We start from the raw sequence: 18,541 nt of genomic DNA, 5'->3' as shown, positions 1-18,541 counted from the left end.
ATTAATTAATTTATTATTAAAAATAAAATCAATGCATAATTAGTAATATATTTAATGACTCATATCTCTTCATATTACTTGTGACATCCACTCTTAAATATTTTTTATAACTTTTGTTTGTTCTATTTTCATAGTATTTAAAAATATTTAATTAATGTTTAAAAAATTATTATAAACAAATGTAATAATAAAGACACAATGATTTTTTTTTTTTATGAAATCAAAATTTGTTTATATAATTAAGTAATCTTACAAAAGATAGAGAAGTTTAAAATATAAAAATATTTTAACGTAGAATAGTATATTGTTATTTCAAAATATGACATTTTATTTTATTTACCTTACCACAATAAATATTTTATTGTACTATATACGTATGAATAGTTTAAACTTAAAAAAATGCAAAAAAATTTATTTTGTATATTGAAAAAAGACGAAAAAATATATCATGTCGCATATAAAAAAAATATTAATATTATTTTATATATCCGACACTAATCTGAATATAAATATTATATACTATTTTATTAAAATAATTATATATAGAGAGAGAGCCGCTCTTCGCACAGATAACTTCAATAATTATTCATTATTTTTAAAGAATTCCAGCAACTAAAAGCCGAGAAGTATTTTTTTTATCAGTTCTATTTAAACTCAAAACATGAAGTCAACTCCTCCTGGAAGTAGAGAAAAACCACCGTGGTGTCCGGCGGCATATCCACTGACCGCCGCCGCTGAAAACAGAAAAACCACTTCATCGGCCGGAATCTCCATCGTCACCACCGCTAGAGCCTGCCGGAAAAAGAAAAAATGTCTATTCTACACTCGCATTCTCTCATTTTCAACGCTAAAACCACTGTTAAATCCTACTCTTTCACTTCATTTCTTCATTCTTCTTTAATCTCAAGCTCTAGATTTAGAAATCATTCACAATTTTCAACTCATTCATCGTTTTCATCATTCAATGATTCTCGAGATTTTTTTGTACCAAAACCCAAGCAAAACGACGGTGATTCTGATGATAAACCATTCACATTTATTGATGAGTGGGGCGAGAAGTCGAAGCCGGAGATTCGACCGATGACGAAGTTATCGGAATCGGATCCTCCTATTGACGTAGACGAATGGGGAAGAGCTGAGTCAGGAAGCATCAATTCTTCAGGGATTGAAGATGAGTGGGGCGAGAAGTCGTTTCTGGAGCTCCGACCCGCGAAAACGATATCGGATTCGGATCCTCCTATTGACGAAGACGAATGGATCGGAGCTAAGCTTGTAGTCAACAACAACATTGATAGAGTTAGAAATCAGGGCGTTTCCGAACCCGAATTGATGGAGGAAGACGAATGGGGCGAAGATGAGAGAGTTGCAGAGTTGAAAAGGTGCTTAATGGACACGGTTTATGGGACGTATTTTGGGATCAGAGCGTCATCTGAGGTTCGAGCTGAGGTTCTGGAGCTGGTTGCTCAGTTGGAGGCAGCAAATCCAACTCCAAATCTAGTTGAATCGCCTGAATTGCTCGGTGGGAACTGGAATTTAGTGTGAGTTCTTGTTTCTCATTCGTTTTTCAATTTTCTGTTTTTGGCTTATATATCTATCGTGGAATGATGTGTGCTCAATTGAATGGAGTATATGTTGTGGGACTTTCCAAAAATGTTGTTGCACGTGTGTCTGATACTCGAAAAATACACTACTTTTGAAGAATTAACATGCACCAATGTCAAAAAGTCTGAGTAACATAGAGAGTAACATAGAGTGGAGTACATGGAGGATTGATATTGTTGATAGATATTTGATTCCATCTAATTTAGAATATAGAAGTAGATGGTTATTGAGTGATTGGTTAGCTTATATAATCACTTAACTAGATTAGAGTACAACTGATGTAACTTCTTTATTGAGTTATCTGGTACTTGTTGCTAGTGGGCTCCAGTGGAATTAGTCGAGGTGCACGAAAATTGGACCAGACATCACAATTATTCCGTGTTAGGGGCAATGGGTTTGTGTTTTTGAGTGTGTTTTGCGATGGAAGAAAGTGGCTTTTGGGTGAATCTTTACTCTAGGATTAATATAAAAGGTCTCTCCTAGAGAAGTGGACATATTTTGGGAAGTCCTAATAGGAAAAGCTCAAGGAATTCTATAAGCTTGCAGATTTTGACATGGCTAAGATTGCTGTAGAACTTCTTGGCTTATTGAGCACCATGTCATGGTGATTCGTTAACTGCAATTTTTATCAATTCCCACGGCAGCATGCCCAAGCTTCAATGTTGTAGTGCTAATGTTGGTTGCAATATTCTGTTGAATCCCCTTAACATATATAGAAGAGTTGAACTAGTTCGAAATGTAACCATTTCCTTGTTGGAAAGGGAAATATTATAAAGGACACTTACATGCACTAACTGGATTGAGGTAGATGACCACTGGCAAAAACTCGTTGCTTCCTGATGTGTCAGGTTTACGGCATTTTCTGAGCTGTTACCTCTTCTGGCTGCGGGCACCATTCCCTTATTGAAGGTCGAAAAGATTAGTCAAACAATTAGTACAAGCCGCCTTATCATAGAGAACTCAACTACATTATCAAGTCCTGTTGCCACCTTGTCTTTCAGTGCAACTGCTGCTTTTGAAGTTCGAAGTCCATCAAGAATACAGGTACCCTTTTTGGACTGCACAGTAATTTCTTCAGAGAGGTACTTATAGTATCCTATTCAAGCCGCTATAGATTATCTTGATAAAACCCCTGTAGTATTTCCATAGCTGTGTGCATTCATATACTAACTAGTACTTGCATTTTCAGGTTGAATTCAAAGAAGGGACATTTAAGCCTCCAGAGCTCAAGTCAAAAATAGATCTGCCAAAAAACTTGGATATCTTTGGCCAAAACATGAGTTTGTCACCTGTACAGCAATCTCTGGGTCCTCTTGAAAATGTTGTGGCAGGTATAGCCCGAACTATTTCTGGTCTGCCTCCTCTCAAGGTTCCAATTCAAGGTGAGAGGACAAAATCTTGGCTTATTACGACATACCTTGATAATGATCTCCGGATCTCTAGAGGAGATGGTGGGCTTTTTGTTCTCGTTAAGGAAGAGAGTTCTCTTCTAGATCAGTAACAAGGTCCACTCCGTATTTAGAGGTCCTAGGAGTTTCATATATACAATACATAGCTGTAAAGCAAGATACATCTTGTCTTTTTAATCTATAATGCCATTTGTGTAGCCATTACTCAGAGTAAGGAAACTGAAAATTGGATAATTAAGAGCATTTGCATAAAGTATATGTTATTTAGAAGCTCTGGTGTTATTTGTAACCCAAAACTTATGTCACTCTACCTTATCTTGAGGACAAAATATGTTTCATTGCAATATTATTAACACGAGTGCAACATCATCTTTAAAGAGTACCACAATGAAGGCAAAGAACTTTCACCACATTCTTGAGTTAACCAATTCTGGTTAAACCTGCATTCCTCGGAGCAAGAAAAAATCTTTCTAAAAATAGAATCAAGAGAGAGCGTACAATCGATGTAAGTAAGATCTGCTATAACTAGAAATCGTTCAGATAGCTATGGTCCATCATAGCAAACTGCATCAACGTTTGAGTTGCACTTCTATCCCATTTGGAAAGGATGTTTATTTTGCTACCTTTATATTTCCACTTGTTGCCTCTCTACCTCCACAAGGTAGGAGGTAGGATTTGCGTACATTCTACCTTCCTCAGATCGCACTGCATGTTGTATATTTTCACTTGTGGCGTTCAAAGTAGTAATTGATGATACAACAGTGGTGGTCGAGACAAAAGACTTGTTTTGTAGAACTGTCATTGATCAAAGTTTTTTACACCCCTCTAGCTAATAACAAGAGAACAAATCAACCATGTCTTGTTTAATGCCCGTGTGTAGTGAGTAGTGACAACTAAAAATCATATCTAGAGGTTCCAAATTGTAGTGAACACAAGAATAGATGAAAATCTATGTGATCTACGACACGGGCTATTCAAATCGAGAAGAGCTAAAACGATATTAGAAAAGATTATCAAGTGTCATGAACTCGATATATAGAGCAAAAAATTGACTTGCCGCGACCATATCATGCCTTCTTCTTCTTGGACTTGAACATGACGTATCCAATAAACACGCTCAAGAAGCAGATGAGCACCACTGCAGCATATACAGGAATGAGAATTGCGTATTCTTGTGGTAGAAAATACTTGTGCACGAAATGATCGCTGTCAACAAGAGGCTGAAAGGACAAAACAACATATATACATCAATCTCCAGATAAAACTTAGGTTGCAAAGGTCAGCTATGTTGCTCGGAAACTTTGCCACACCCGTTGTCAGATCCTTCAAAAATGTACTGCTTTTGAAGGATCAGATCCGACTTGTACCTGGCGACATTTTTGAAGAGTCCGAGCAACATAGAAGGTCAGGAAAGAATGGAATGGAAGAGCATATGAGCTGACCAGAATGATGACCCAGAAGGTATAATATGTGAAAATGGACAAACTAGTCAATGTTAAAAGCAGCCCAACCACTCTGTCCGCTAACTCCATCGAGACTCTTCTGCTTGTGCTGCCTGTAAAAGAAGATTGTTTTAGTTAATAACTTATATACCGTACAAGAAGAGGGTTAAAACAAAAAAATTGGCCTGGTCACAGGTTTGCCGGTACCATACAAGGTTCAAGGGACAAAAAGGAGAGAAGACAAAAAAAGATCGGATGAAGTGGAACACAGTCCAGAAGGATGTTACATTCAACAACAACACTAACCCAGTATAATCCCAAGGATGTTACATTCAACAACAACACTAACCCAGTATAATCCCACAAGTGGGGTCTGGGGAGGGTAATGTGTATACCCCTACCTTATGATGGTAGAGAGGTTGTTTCCGATAGAACCTCGATTGAAGGAGAGATGGAAAAGAAGCAGTAATAACAGAGAATAACATCAACAAGATATTAAGATAAACGAAGTGAAAGAAATATGCGTTGAGTTTAGTACACATATCTTTCAACATGTGACCATTGTGAAGGAACATGTGCAAAAATTCAGAAAGCTACATGAGCAGTTCTCTCAAGTCTCAATGCACTCTTCTTGTTGCACTATCCTGAGTCCTGACCACAAAATGATATAACTTCTCCTTGTCAAGATGTTGATAAAAATGCCTTTAACTATGACAACAACCCGAAGAAAGAAAAAGGTAATAAACACGTCTACCTAAAAAGAACTCCAGGTTATGAGAAACAAAATGAAGTCACATGATAAGGGAGTAAGCTTGCCCACATATTAGGTCCTAATTCTACAGAAAAATTCATTTGTCAATTAAGGACACAATATTACAATTAATATATATTTAACTTATTTTCACTATTATCTTATTTGGTATGATGATGACTTGAGGTGAGCTTAAATGGAGAAGTGGGGATTTATATAGCTGACACCAACTTGTTTGGGACTGAGGCGTGGTTGTAGTTGTAAGGACACAACATTACAAGTTGACACGAGTTTGTTCGTTAGAGTTCAATCTATATCTCATATCTAATAAAACTGACCCTTAGTATTTCTATCGTCAATGCGAACTAAATTTTGCAAGGGCCTATGTTTGCCAAGAAAGAGAAGCTATGTCCTCCCAATCCCAATCCCAAACAGCAGACAGCACAGGAGAATCATACTTTAAAAAATGCTTTAAGTTAGTTAAGTTGGAGAAAAAGAAGTATTTTTCTGAGAACTAAATTACTACTCCAGCAAACTATCACCGGGACTCTAATTTACAACAACAACATACCCAGTGGAATCCCACTAAGTGGGGTTTGGGGAGGGTAGAGTGTACGCAAACTTTACCACTACCTCGATGAGGTATAGAGGCTGTTTCCTAAAGACCGTCGGCTCAACCGGGACTCTAATTTCCTAATAGAAAATGAGTTAATTCTTGAACTCCCTAGACATTAGTGAAATTACACTGTTGAAAGGGGTTGAAAACTAAGCTATAGTGGTAACAACTACCATTTGGAGAGCTAATACTCAGATCTGTTAAAGCTGAGGTGAAGTGAATCTAATCTTTGGAATATACCTACCACAGTTGAGGAGCCTCTCCACAGTACATAGAGGGACACCAACTCTTAAAGGACCAACATAGTCTCATCCACTCAAAGTTGTTTGGTTGGTGGGATAAGGATAATAATCAGTTATCACTGAACTTCCAACAAGGTTCATACAACAAAGACCTTTAGACATGATTTGAATCCCAAAGCTTCAAACTTTATACCAGAAAAGGCCAGACTTACAAGAAAAATACTACCACCCGCCCGAGCCCTAGGCATCAGGGTCAGGATTGATCTCAAAACTGATAAGACCCTTTAAATTCCAACAATAAACTACGCTTCAGTCCCAAACAAGTTATGATCGACTATATCAATTCCCACTTTCATTTAAACTCATTTTATACGAATTCGACCAACAACAACAACATACCCAGTGTAACCCCAAAGTGGGGTCTGGGGAGCATAATGTACTGCATACGCAGACCTTACCCTAACTCGTGCTTAAATTCCAACAAACCTTTTCAGAAATAATGGAACATGAATCCATAATTTCAGTAGGTTCCTTAAGAAATTAGTTTTCAAAAAAGCTCATATAAGGAGATTCACAAGTTATGATCCAGAAGGACTATAAAGATCCCCCCACAAAAACCAAAAAATGGAGATTTTGATGAATTACTCAATCAATCAATCAACTAAAAACTCAATCAAATTGGCAATATACGTGTGGGAAATGGAAAATTTTATTAAAAAATTGCAGAAATTCAGCAAAAATTTTGAGACCCCATTAAAGTAAGAGAAACAACAAACTTAGATCACCTGAAAAGTTCGGTTCTTGGTGTTAAAGATTTCTGCTTTCAGATTTTAAAGAAAATTGACTTTTATTAATTTTCAGTATTTATATATATATATATTTTTAAAAAAAATCACGTTGCTTACTCCTGTAATTGGACCAAAATATATTGGGCTAACGTTTACATGGGCCGAAATATGTTTTCTTCCATAAAATTTTTAAGAAAATTTACATAAATGTACTACATTAACAAAATATTTACCATTTATAGCAATAATATTTTTTTTTCACTGAACACTTATAATACAATTTTAATACATATTAGCTAGAATAATTTATAAAACTCATATAATACAAGTTTTATTCATGGATAATATATTTATCACATACTTTAATACACTTATAATACATTGTGTCAATTTCTTACCAAAGAAGTATAATATATTTTAAAACACTTATAATACATTTATATTGCATGCATAATTCACTTTTAATACATAGTAGATATATCATAATATTGCTATAAATGGTAATAAATAAAAAGTATCACTAAAATCAATAATTATTTATTAAAAAGTATTTTTTCTAGTAATTTTTCCTTTTAAGAATCTAATTACAATTTGTCCCTATCCTTTTTAATATTACATAAATTCCTTAAAAAATAATATATCCGAATACATCATGTGGCATTCAGATACATTAATGCGGTTACATTAATTAACAATTCAATTGAGCTAAAAAAGGAATTATGTATCCGAATATGTGGTATCTGAATACATTAATTAACAAATCAATTGAGCTAAAAAGAAAAAAAGAGTAGCAATTATTCGAAAAAATAATCCATTCGGATACATTCTGTGATATCCGGATACATTAACAAACAAGCAATTATATATCCAGAAAAATGAATTTTGGAGATAAAAGAAGAAATATTTAAAAATATAATAAATAAAATAGTATATATAGATAATTATTTCTAAATAATACGATTTTAACCCACTCAAATTTGATCCGGCCAGGTCATTTGGCCCCTCCCAAACAACCAAGTACAATAGCCGCCGTTTTCATCAACTGCAAACGTTCAAAAATGGTATAAATAGCAACATTGAAAATCCCCTGTGCTGCAATTGGAATATTGAGCTCAGAGGAGTTCAATCAAAGCTTTTACTACACGCCATGTCCACTTCAAGAGGAAGAGGAGGCCGCAAAGGAGCACAATCAGCTCATTATTCTCGTCGCAACTACAATCAAAATTGGGTAATCAAATCTTCAAATGAACAACAAGGGTCACAATTATCCTCCTCTTCTTTGAATTCAGGTGAAAATGATGAAGTTTTGCCTGTAATAGCAACTGTAAAAGAACCCATTTCAATTGACCCACAAGGTTCACAACACTCGGAGTTTGTTCGAAGACCCCATCGAAATCCGATCTACCCAGAAGGGTCACAACTATCATTCTCATCCTCTTTGAAATCAGGGGAAGATGTAGAGGTTTTGCCTGTAATGGAAAATGTACAAGAACCCATCTCGGAGTTTGTTCGGAAGGACAAAATCCCCCATCAGAATCGTAGGAATTCCAAAAGGGTATCCCGGAACAGGCATGCTTATGGGGTTAGTGGTAATTTCAAGAAGAAATCAGAAAGTTCTAGAGAGGTGGTTGGTGTTCTGAGTTCTCATGTGGAAGAAAAGTTATCTGGTGATAGTGTAGATAAAGTTGAGGGGTCTGGTTTGTGTAATGATGCTGATGGTGTTTCGACAAGGCTGGAGGAGCTGCAATTGGGTGCTGAGGAGCCGGAATTATCGACTAAACAGCTTAGAATCAATGATCAAGCACAGGAGGATGAGGTAAAGCCTATTAGCTTGGACTGAATGTTCTCATTTTATATATTCTCGTTGTTCACTTTTATTTGTCACATTTTACTTTTTGAGACTATGATTCTTTCCATTTTAAGACTGTTCTGAATATTTGACACAATTTTATGCTTATGCAGCTTGAATCCAAATTCATTATAGGAGTATTATTCAAAATTTGAACTTTGGTTGACGTGAAGTTTCAACATAAAAATAAGTTACTTCGAATGGAATCTTAACCTGCCTCACTTATGTGATATTTTGTGGATCAAATTAACTTTTCAATCATTAATTAAGTATTATTTTTAATTACTATTACTAAAGGATAAGTCAAATAAACATTCAACTCCGTGTCCAGTCAAATTGGATGGGTTCGAGCTTCAAGGTTTTTAGTAATAAACCATTGGACTTTTGAAATAATGGTTTCAGGCTCAGTGTTTATTGAAAGTTTGTGGTTTTTCACATATATATCTGAAAGTGTCAAAAATATTGGGTCCATCGAATCAAAAGCCTAAAGGTTGAGCCCCTGGTAGGTATGTTATGGTATAGGTTAAGATTTCAATGCACTGAGAGTAGTATCTGCTGTGGAAATGATATGATTGAGTCATTATTTGATTCGAATGAGTGGGGAGATCGTTAAAAACTGCAATATTCATTAATCCGTCCTGGTTTTGTACGGTTGGGCTAGTTTAAGAACAAATAGTTGAATAATCTTGTATGAATGCAAAATTGTTTCCTTTTCTTTTTCATTACTATTAATTTAAATGTTTGTAGCAATATAACTAATGTTAGTATATTCTTGCTGTTTTGAGTTTGCAATAGTGTGATATACTGAGATTGTTGTTTTTAAATTTCTTTCTATCTCATCTCTCCTTCTGTTTATTGCTTTATGTAAAGTACATTTTGACATTGTACATGGTTCTTTGCAGTTACTAGCGCTGGAATCAATTTTTGGTGACAATGTCTTCATTCTTGATAGACGAAATGGTCTACGATCTTTTCAGGTTCTGTAGTGCCTTGATAAACTATGCTTTACTCTGGAAAGCCAAGGCTCATTTCATGTTCTTCTTGCAGATTCATGTACATATTGAAGTTCCTGATGAGCTGACGGTATCTGTAAATCTGAGTTCCTCTGATGCTCTTGGAATACCAGATGATAGTTCACCTGAGTTATCATACTCCCTCAAAGTTGAGCATCTGCCACCGATTGTGTTGACGTGTTTACTACCTAAATCATATCCGAGCCACCTTGCTCCTCACTTTACAATCTCTGTCCAGTGGTTGAATTCAGCAAACATTTCCTCTCTTTGCTCCATGCTTGATTCAATCTGGAATGAACAATTAGGTCAAGAAGTTTTATACCAGTGGGTGGAGTGGTTGCATGCCTTTTCTCTTTCTCATTTGCAGTTTGATCAAGAAATAAAGTTAGGTTTTTGTGCCGAGAGTCATATTGGAGATCGGCGTGCAATTTCAGGAACTGTCTCACCGGAGGTTGATATCCCCTCGCTCAAGATCTATGACGAGGAACAGCGACATGAGAATTTCCGTAGAAACATTCATCAATGCTGCATCTGTTTCAATGAATTTCTTGGTACTTTGGAGTCTCATGCTTTATTTTGTTTACGATAGTATATTGTACAAAGCCGTTGGATGATTCTAGTATTCCTGGAACTTAGAAACTAAACTTGAACAACTTGACTCAGTTAATGACAATATATTAGTTTCTCCCATTTTAGGGTAACTTTTGTTTGTTGGCCGCTATTAATTTATTGATAGTTCAGACTTCAGACTCTCCCTCATTTTTTTGATATTTATATTTCTATAATGAAGATAAGGTCATCGATTCATATGCTTATATTTGGTACTCGTTACCAGTGTTGTGAAAGACGATTGCCTTGTCACCAATGGCGAGAGGAGAGGCGACCCTTCATCGCCTATTAGCTTTGTGGCATGGCGATCTTCAAAAGACGACGCCATGGCGATAAAGGCGAGGGGCGAGAAAGGCGTCGCCTTTTGTATTTTCTTAAAAAAAGGCGGCCAATTTAGGGTTTTCTTTCCAAATTTGCACAGTTGCACTCTTAGACTGCACTGCGACTGCGACTCCAACCAGTCAAATCAACTAGACTTCTCCAGCGACCAGCCAGACTTTTCCTGCGACTCCAAAGACCAACCAATACGTATTTCTTCTGTTCTTCTTCTAATTTCTTCTTGAGATTTCTTCTTCCTGTGTTTCTTTTTCCTTCTTCTTCTTCAGACTTCAGAGTTACTTCTACCTCTGTTTTTTTCCTCACTGTTTTGACTTTTGTTTTGTTTTTTTCTCATTCAAGTTCTAGGCTTTTAGTATCTACTATCTATTTTCAGTTTTTGAATTGAAATATTTGCTAATATGTTATTGCTAGTAAGATTTTGATTATTTATATATGCAATTAAATATTTTTATTTTTTGGTATTAATTGGCGCCGCACTTCAAAAAGGCAAGCGCCTCGCCACTTGTCTCGCCTAGTGGTGAGGCAGACCCTTGTCGCCTTAAGTTCCGCAAGTGTCAGGACGGAAAAGCTTTACACACATAAATCAAATTTAGAATGTGTTCACCATGAGCTTTAGCATTGACATTGTGTTACGGCTTCGTGCTAGCAACCTCCTAAAAATATAAGCACTTACATTTGTATTCCAAACTTTGATTGAAGTGGCACCCCTTCTTGTGCTATATAGGTGAAGTTTACTCAAGTCCTTAACTTGGACTTCCTTGGTTCTTATTCCAAACTCTTTTTCTTCATTAAGAGTAACTATGTACTCACCTTTTTGCATGTAATATAATTTTCAGTACGTGCTAACTGTCATAAACTATAACTTGTTTTTACCTTTCAAATCTTAGTACTATTGAGCAATAAGAAAGGAAAGGTTTTGTCTACTATTGATAAATTAAAATTGCCTTAGACCCACACCACTTATGGTGCATTTTATTATACCTCTTGATAGTCTTTTAGTCAAGGAATCAGCAGAGTTCTCTTTAGATCTTACATAAATAACTGTTGATAGTTCTACATAGTACATATGCAGTTATTTTATGTCTCATGTCTCAAGCAATATGTCTAGATTTTCATTGTATATCTTGCTAAATGCCTTAGATATAATTGCTATATTAGGACGCGAAGTGGTGAACTATTATCATAGTTTGCTTCGTTGTTTTTTCCTTGTTAGAGAGACCAATATATTTCCATTTTGAATTATTTTTCTCTATCAGCCAACCCACAATAATTCTCTTAAATTCCTTAAGATTGTTGGAGAAAAAAAAGATTATTTGGGGAAACAGCATATCTGTTGGCTTTGATAAAGTGATCTTTGTCCTTACGGGAATTTAAGCTTCCATTATTTGCTGCATGGGTATGTGGCAGAATTCCTTCAGTATATTATAAAACGAAATGAAACTTAAGTCCAGGAAAATATTAATTTCCCCCGTACCACGGTGTTAATATTCTGGGAGGAAGAAGAGAAGTAAATCGTTAGACAAATCTGATTTTGTGTATGTTAAGGAGACCAAAAAAGGACATTTATGGAGACCAAAAAAAGGCTTTTATAATACCTTTAGGTATCTGTTTAGATAGTTATTCATAATAGACACTACTTTTCGTAATAGACACTTCAGAAGTCGTCATAAATAGGATCTTTCTGATCACTAACTACATAACACTTCTGTGGTTTATCTTCATACTTACAATTAGTCTTCCTAAATAGGATCCATGGTGTTCCGAGTATGGATGCATGCAATTATGAAGACGTTTCAATTTTAAAACATGCACATTCACACAGAAAGATATATACCTAGCTCGTTCCTTCTCTTATACATACTAGGCATGAACGTATCGGAAATCAGATATCCAATAATCTCTCAAGTGGTAATGGTTGCTGAAGCTTTTTTTTTTAATCAGGTATGGAGTTTGTGAGGTTGCCATGTCATCACTTCTTTTGCTGGAATTGCTTGAAAACTTTCTCCGACATGCATGTCAAGGAAGGTACAATCACCAAGCTTTTGTGCCCCGAGGCAAAATGTGGAGGTATGATTCCTCCAGGTTTGCTAAAGCGGTTGCTTGGTGAAGTGGAATTTGAACGCTGGGAATCATTGATGTTACAGAAAACATTAGAATCAATGAAGGATGTCTGCTATTGCCCAAGATGTGAAACAGTATGCATCGAGGATGAAGATCAGCATGCCCAATGTGCAAAATGCTTCTTTAGTTTTTGTACACTGTGCAAGGAGAAGCGTCATGTTGGAGTTACATGCATGACACCAGAAATGAAGCTTCTGATTTTGCAGGTATTAGTTTTGTCAAAAATTCAATATTTTCTCCTGTATCTTCTTTTTTCCTCCTCTACGCTTCTCCTTATTGGTAGTATTATTAAGTAGTCGTGTTGTTCCTTTTCTGTTATGTGTATTACTACATGTTATTTCACTTGCTTTGTATCTTGCTATTTGTTGTCACATTTTCTTGCTACCATGCTTCGAATTCTTTTCTTGTCTATCGAGCTGAGGGTCTATAGGGGAGTAAGGTATCCTATTGCTGGTGGGAGGTGGCAGGTATCCCGTGGAATTAGTCGAGTGCGCTAAAGCTGGCCCCGACACCACGGTTATCCAAAAAAAACTCTGATCAGTCAACTTTATTACGAGTATGAACATGAGGGGGTCAGTACAGAGAATGCAGAGGCTGTTAATTCCAACTTATCATGAATGCTGTCCTGAATAAAATCTAACAGGGCATATGATAAACTCCAACCACCACCCAACCCCCTGAGCCAACAATGTGTGTAGTACTATGTTATATGTTAAATCTACCTTGGCTGCAACATACTACAATAAAGCATTTGGCCTCACTAATTACCCTATAGTTCAACCAGTTGACACTATGAATTTGGAAATGATGATGAGGTAAGCAATATGTATTCCATTTGCATTCTTCCTCGAAGTCCCTTCTGGAATTTCCATACTTTATCAACAACAGTTGACATGGGTTCTATCTTGTTGCTAGAGATAACACGATATCGTGAATTCAAACATGCAGGACCCACAAAAGCATTAGGATAACACAATATGGATTCTATCTTGCTGCTCTTTCTGCTATGAAGTTCAATACCTAAACTAGTACTAATACAACAATAATAACAACCCAGTGAAATCCCACAACGTGGGGTCTGGGGAGGGTAGAGTGTACGCAGACCTTACTCCTACCAAGGCAGGAAAACTGTTTCCTGGAGACCCTCGGCTCAATAAAAGCATAAAAAGATGTGAGATAAGGCTAAGAAATTAAAAACGATATGGAAAAAATAAATAACGAAAGCGTCACAGATAAAATAGAGTAATCAAAGTATAGAGAGTAATAAATAATAACAGAAATAACAGAAATCAGAGCACACGAAATTGTAATGCGCTAATGCGCCTACGAATAGGGAAGAATAACGAGACTATTTACTAGCCTTCTACCCTAATGTGGTTCCTCCACACCCTCCTATCTAAGGTCATGTCCTCGGTAAGCTGTAACTGTGCCATGTCCTGTCTAATCACCTCTCCCCAATACTTCTTCGGCCTACCCCTACCTCTTCTGTAACCATCCATGGCCAGCCTCTCACACCTCCGCACTGGGTCATCTGTGTCTCTCCTCTTCACATGCCCAAACCATCTCAGTCGCATTTCCCGCATCTTGTCTTCCACCGAGGCCACTCCCACCTTGTCAACAAAAAAAAAGTTCAATACCTGAATTTGTTGCACCTTTCTCTTAATGTCTAGAATATTACGGTTCAGGACTGTTTTGAGAACTTCTTTCATCTACAATCAAGTATAAGAAAAACAACTATGCCTCAATCCCAAGCAAGTTGGTGTCGGCTTATTAATCCTTGCTGGCAATCAAGTGCTACAATCCTTTTGGTCTACTTGGGTAGGATTCATTGTACAAGATCATTGTCATCAAGTGTTAACACTTTTTTGTCTACTTGGGGTAGCTTTCTTATATGAGGCTGTTTTTGCACTTTGAGACTATAGTTCTACTTTCATAACTTGTCTATTTGAAGGCACTTTGTGGTTTGTATTCTTACTCTTGTGTTTTTTTTCTATTGCATCAGGAGCGACAGAGTTCATCTCAATTGAAAGATAGCCAAAGACAGCGTGAGAAAGAAATGATTAATGACATTCTCAGTATGCGGGAAATTCATCGTTCTGCAAAGCAATGCCCTTCCTGTAAGATGGCTATCTCGCGAACTGAGGGCTGCAATAAGATGGTGTGCGATAATTGTGGAGGATACTTTTGCTATCGCTGTAACCAGGCGATTGATGGATATGAGCACTTCAGGTTGGTATTAAGTCTCAAGTGTAGGTTGCTTCACATATGGCCTCAGTTTATGACCTTGAGATTTTGTTTTGTATTCTTACTTGAGGAGCTTTTTTCTTGTTAAAGGGACGGGAAATGTGAACTTTTCCCGCCAGAAGAAATTCAGATGTGGGAAGAGAGGATTAATGCGCGCCAAGTTATCGGACAGATTCAAGCTCAAATGCTTCCTAATCGTGCTCGTCCATGCCCTAATTGTGGCCAAATGAACGCAAAGGTAAGATGGATGCTCAGTGTTCTTTTCTAAAAAACGTTGTAGCACACCTCTTTGATATTTTGAAGTTGCAATGTTCATGGAGAATGAGTAACAGGTCGTCTACCTTGTTACGACTTCACTCCAGTCACTAGCCCTGCCTTCGGCATCCCCTTCCTTGCAGTTAAGGTAACGACTTCGGCATGGCCAGCTATTCACATAATTAGAAAAATAGAGTGCCCGAGTAAGTAGGCCTCTTATGTACTCCTGTGTGAAGACTCTTGCATATTTAAACAAATTTTGGTTCCCTCTATAGAGTTTACGTTGGAAATCATAATTTTATTGACATCCAACTATTCTTCTTTTACCGTATTGATCGTGTAGAAGTGGGGAACGCATGGAAGCGGTAACCTTATATTCATCTACTTTTATAGTTTAAAGTCTTTTCCAGCCACTGAACCGATGGCGGATCTAATATAGAAGCTGTGGGTTCCGTGAAACTCACGTCTTCCAACTCGAACATTATGTGTATATGTCAAAATGAAGGATACATAGGATTAAACATAAATTTTTTAGAACCTACATTTTAAACTTATAACCCACGACGTCTAAATCTTGAATCCGCCACTGTTTTCTCTTCATTTTCCTTCTTTCCGTTTAGTACTGTAGCTAATTGGTTGCCTTTTTTTCCTTTGTTGCCATGGTCACAGGCTGGTAATAACAATCACATGTTCTGCTGGGCATGCCAGAATCATTATTGTTACCTGTGTGGAAAGACGGTGAAGCGCAGCTCCCAGCATTATGGACCTAAGGGCTGCAAACAACATACTACTGATGAATAGCTGGAAAAAAAAGGTTCCAATTTAAGGGGATCGATCTTGCTCTTCGATATCTGTGTTCCTCATACGTGCTTATGTCAAAGGTGTCGATAGCTAAGTTGCTAGCTGATCGCTCGAGGGCATCTCTTCTCCTGTGATATATGGCATTTTCACAGCAGATGTAAGTGCATACAGTGGCGTACATAGAATTTTTCGTTCAGCCAAAAGCCGAGGCAAGTAAGGGCAACAACGGCATAACGAGCAGATTTTTTTAAAAAAGGTAAATGAGTGTTTTGTCGAAATTCTTTTATTTTCCTTTTTTATGGATGTGATTATACCATTTATTTGAAATATGTGAGCATAGTGTATTTGCTATTGCTGCAATGGAGCTTCTTGATTTAGAAATTGCTTACTACCTTTCAGTATTGTGCTTGTATTGAGTCTAATAAAATTTTGCATTGGAAAGTAATTATCATAGTCACACACTCAAAGTACACGCAAAGTTGAAATGCAAATAAATTTTTTGTTATAATAAAACAAGACAGGTGCAGCTTCTTCAATTGAACATTTAGTTGTTTGTTGTTGTTCGATTGAACCCGTCGGTCCTACTTAAATCTGTTTTCGGTCCTTGTGGTCGGGTCCTTCCCCGGATCCTGTGTATAACGGGAGCTTTAATGCACCGGGCGGCTGTCCTCTTTTTTATTAGGAGAAAGAATGACAAAATGAAAGCGAAGATGACACTATAATTATAATCACATGTCAAATTTAATCAGCTCATGATGACCCTCGCAATCACAGAGCTCATGGAATAAAATAACATTTTTCTTAATAACCAAAAGGCATAATACATAATAAATATGTTTTTTAACTTGGTCACAAGTCACAACTAGCATCTATGCACAAGTAGACATACTTAAACTATCTAAAAAGTTGAACAAATAGACACACATATCTTATGTGGTGTCAATTCGTGGCATCATAGCTGTATTACAATTTCGTATTTCATCATTACATTAATTCCTATATACATATCATGATACTAAGTACTAACCAGACCATGCATTTCAATCTTTACACAATTTATTTCTAAAACAAACAATCATCAATGTAAAATTAAACAAAATATAGGCAAAAAGATCCCACATAAATTATGCATCTAGTGAAGGATCAAGGCTCGATCATATCTATATCCTCACGTTAGAGTTTATTATTAATTAATAGTCATTTTAATATGTTCAGAATTTTATATGTTAATAGAAAATATAAAAAAGCTTTTAATATTAAGAAATCATTACTTAATAAATATTGGTAAATGAAATATGTCTAAATGAGGTAGAACAAACAATAATGTTTCATATAGGCAGTGGCAACTAATTCGAACTTAAAGCGTAATCAAATACTATGTTGGTTCTATACTCACTTATCACAATATTTTACCACCATGTTACATGAATTGTAGCGGAATGATTAAAAATTCAATATATTTATAGTGTTTTTCTATTTTGTGTTGGTCTTTAATTTATGTCCCTCATAATATCCTATAGATCATGTCCGTGCATGACTTTAATTTTTAAAGAATTTATGTTTTATTAGGTATAAGTTCGATTGCTAAAGGGAAAAATTAAAGATCAACTATATATAATTTTATTGGAATCTCTCCACTCTTAAGAGTCCGTTTGGATGGGCTTAAAAAAAGTAACTTTTATATATGAAGTGCTTTTAGAATTTTGAAGTGCTGAAAGTTATTTTTATAAATAAGCAATTGAGTGTTTGGATAAAAGTGCTTATGCCGAAGAAATGAGAAAAATGATGTGAATTTTAGGGTTAAAAGAATAAAAAAGGTAGTTTGAGAATTTAGTTAAAATATAAGGAATATAAAATTAATTTTCATGGTCAAAGAAAATGGTTTTAAGCACTTAGAAAAAAAAAAGTTAGAAATCCTGACTTTTCATTTTTGGCTGACTTTAAGAACTTTATGACTTAAAGTTAGCATTAGGCAAACACCACAATAATCTAAAAAGGGCTTATAAGTTGGTCAAACCAACTTATAAGCCCATCCAAACGGGCTCTAACTAAAGTTTTTGGTTTTGAGCCCCTAAGAATGAAAAAGGAAAAATTACTTGATTGAGTGCTTTTTAAAAATTAATTAGTGATTTTAGCGATATTTTTTATTTATTACCATTTATAGCAATACATAACAATATTATGATAAATCTATATTTGTATTAAAAGTGAATTATGCATACAATATAAATGTATTATAAGTGTTTTAAAATATATATTATGTTTGTATAGTAAGAAACTGAAATAATGTATTATAAGTCTATTAAAATATGTGATAAATATATTATTCATCTATAAAACTTGTATTATATATGTTTTATAAATAGTTCTCTGCAATATGTATTAAAACTGTATTATAAATGTATTATAAGTATTCAGTAAAAAAAATGTTATTACTATAAATGGTAAATATTTTATTAA

General features: G+C 35.7%; 3 protein-coding genes across 4 annotated transcripts; 2 read left to right on the top strand and 1 right to left on the bottom strand.

Annotated features, from left to right (window-relative positions):
• Positions 1-592: 592 nt before the first annotated feature.
• On the top strand, positions 593-3,388 carry LOC129888779 (plastoglobulin-1, chloroplastic-like). 2 transcript variants are annotated; one of them, XM_055963783.1, is made up of 3 exons: positions 593-1,538; positions 2,451-2,684; positions 2,792-2,970. In XM_055963783.1, the coding sequence occupies exons 1-3, from the start codon at positions 811-813 to the stop codon at positions 2,841-2,843; spliced, it is 1,014 nt and encodes a 337-aa protein (XP_055819758.1). In that variant the 5' UTR covers positions 593-810; the 3' UTR covers positions 2,844-2,970. The 2 variants fall into 2 exon arrangements, with proteins under 2 accessions (XP_055819758.1, XP_055819757.1); XM_055963782.1 differs by having other exon boundaries at positions 595-1,538; positions 2,451-2,646; positions 2,792-3,388.
• Positions 3,389-3,779: 391 nt separating this feature from the next.
• LOC129888780 (dolichol-phosphate mannose synthase subunit 2-like) lies at positions 3,780-6,928 on the bottom strand. The gene is made up of 3 exons (XM_055963784.1): positions 6,848-6,928; positions 4,454-4,566; positions 3,780-4,231 (listed from the first exon to the last, which is right to left on the bottom strand). The coding sequence occupies exons 2-3, from the start codon at positions 4,541-4,543 to the stop codon at positions 4,079-4,081; spliced, it is 243 nt and encodes an 80-aa protein (XP_055819759.1). The 5' UTR covers positions 4,544-4,566; positions 6,848-6,928; the 3' UTR covers positions 3,780-4,078.
• A 903-nt stretch (positions 6,929-7,831) lies between these two features.
• LOC129888778 (uncharacterized) lies at positions 7,832-16,508 on the top strand. The gene is made up of 7 exons (XM_055963781.1): positions 7,832-8,666; positions 9,602-9,676; positions 9,747-10,263; positions 12,602-12,987; positions 14,784-15,010; positions 15,116-15,263; positions 15,950-16,508. Exons 1-7 carry the CDS (start codon positions 7,998-8,000, stop codon positions 16,079-16,081), a joined length of 2,154 nt encoding a protein of 717 aa, XP_055819756.1. The 5' UTR covers positions 7,832-7,997; the 3' UTR covers positions 16,082-16,508.
• Positions 16,509-18,541: the final 2,033 nt, after the last annotated feature.

The sequence above is a fragment of the Solanum dulcamara genome, chromosome 5, assembly GCF_947179165.1.
Source record: "Solanum dulcamara chromosome 5, daSolDulc1.2, whole genome shotgun sequence".
Lineage (NCBI taxonomy): Eukaryota > Viridiplantae > Streptophyta > Magnoliopsida > Solanales > Solanaceae > Solanum > Solanum dulcamara.
Note: the sequence above shows the minus strand (reverse complement) of the source record. Positions and strands in the feature narration are given on the sequence as shown.

Bases quoted from the DNA above. Each gene is read 5' to 3' on its own strand.
- LOC129888779 (XM_055963782.1), top strand. From the start codon at position 811: ATGTCTATTCTACACTCGCATTCTCTCATTTTCAACGCTAAAACCACT. The intron at 1,539-2,450 runs GTGAGTTCTTGT...CTGATGTGTCAG, and splicing joins GGTGGGAACTGGAATTTAGT to GTTTACGGCATTTTCTGAGC. The intron at 2,647-2,791 runs GTACCCTTTTTG...TTGCATTTTCAG, and splicing joins GAAGTCCATCAAGAATACAG to GTTGAATTCAAAGAAGGGAC.
- LOC129888778 (XM_055963781.1), top strand. From the start codon at position 7,998: ATGTCCACTTCAAGAGGAAGAGGAGGCCGCAAAGGAGCACAATCAGCT. The intron at 8,667-9,601 runs GTAAAGCCTATT...GGTTCTTTGCAG, and splicing joins ATCAAGCACAGGAGGATGAG to TTACTAGCGCTGGAATCAAT. The intron at 15,011-15,115 runs GTTGGTATTAAG...TTCTTGTTAAAG, and splicing joins GATGGATATGAGCACTTCAG to GGACGGGAAATGTGAACTTT.
- LOC129888780 (XM_055963784.1), bottom strand. From the start codon at position 4,543: ATGGAGTTAGCGGACAGAGTGGTTGGGCTGCTTTTAACATTGACTAGT. The intron at 4,232-4,453 runs GTCAGCTCATAT...TTGTCCTTTCAG, and splicing joins CCTTCTGGGTCATCATTCTG to CCTCTTGTTGACAGCGATCA.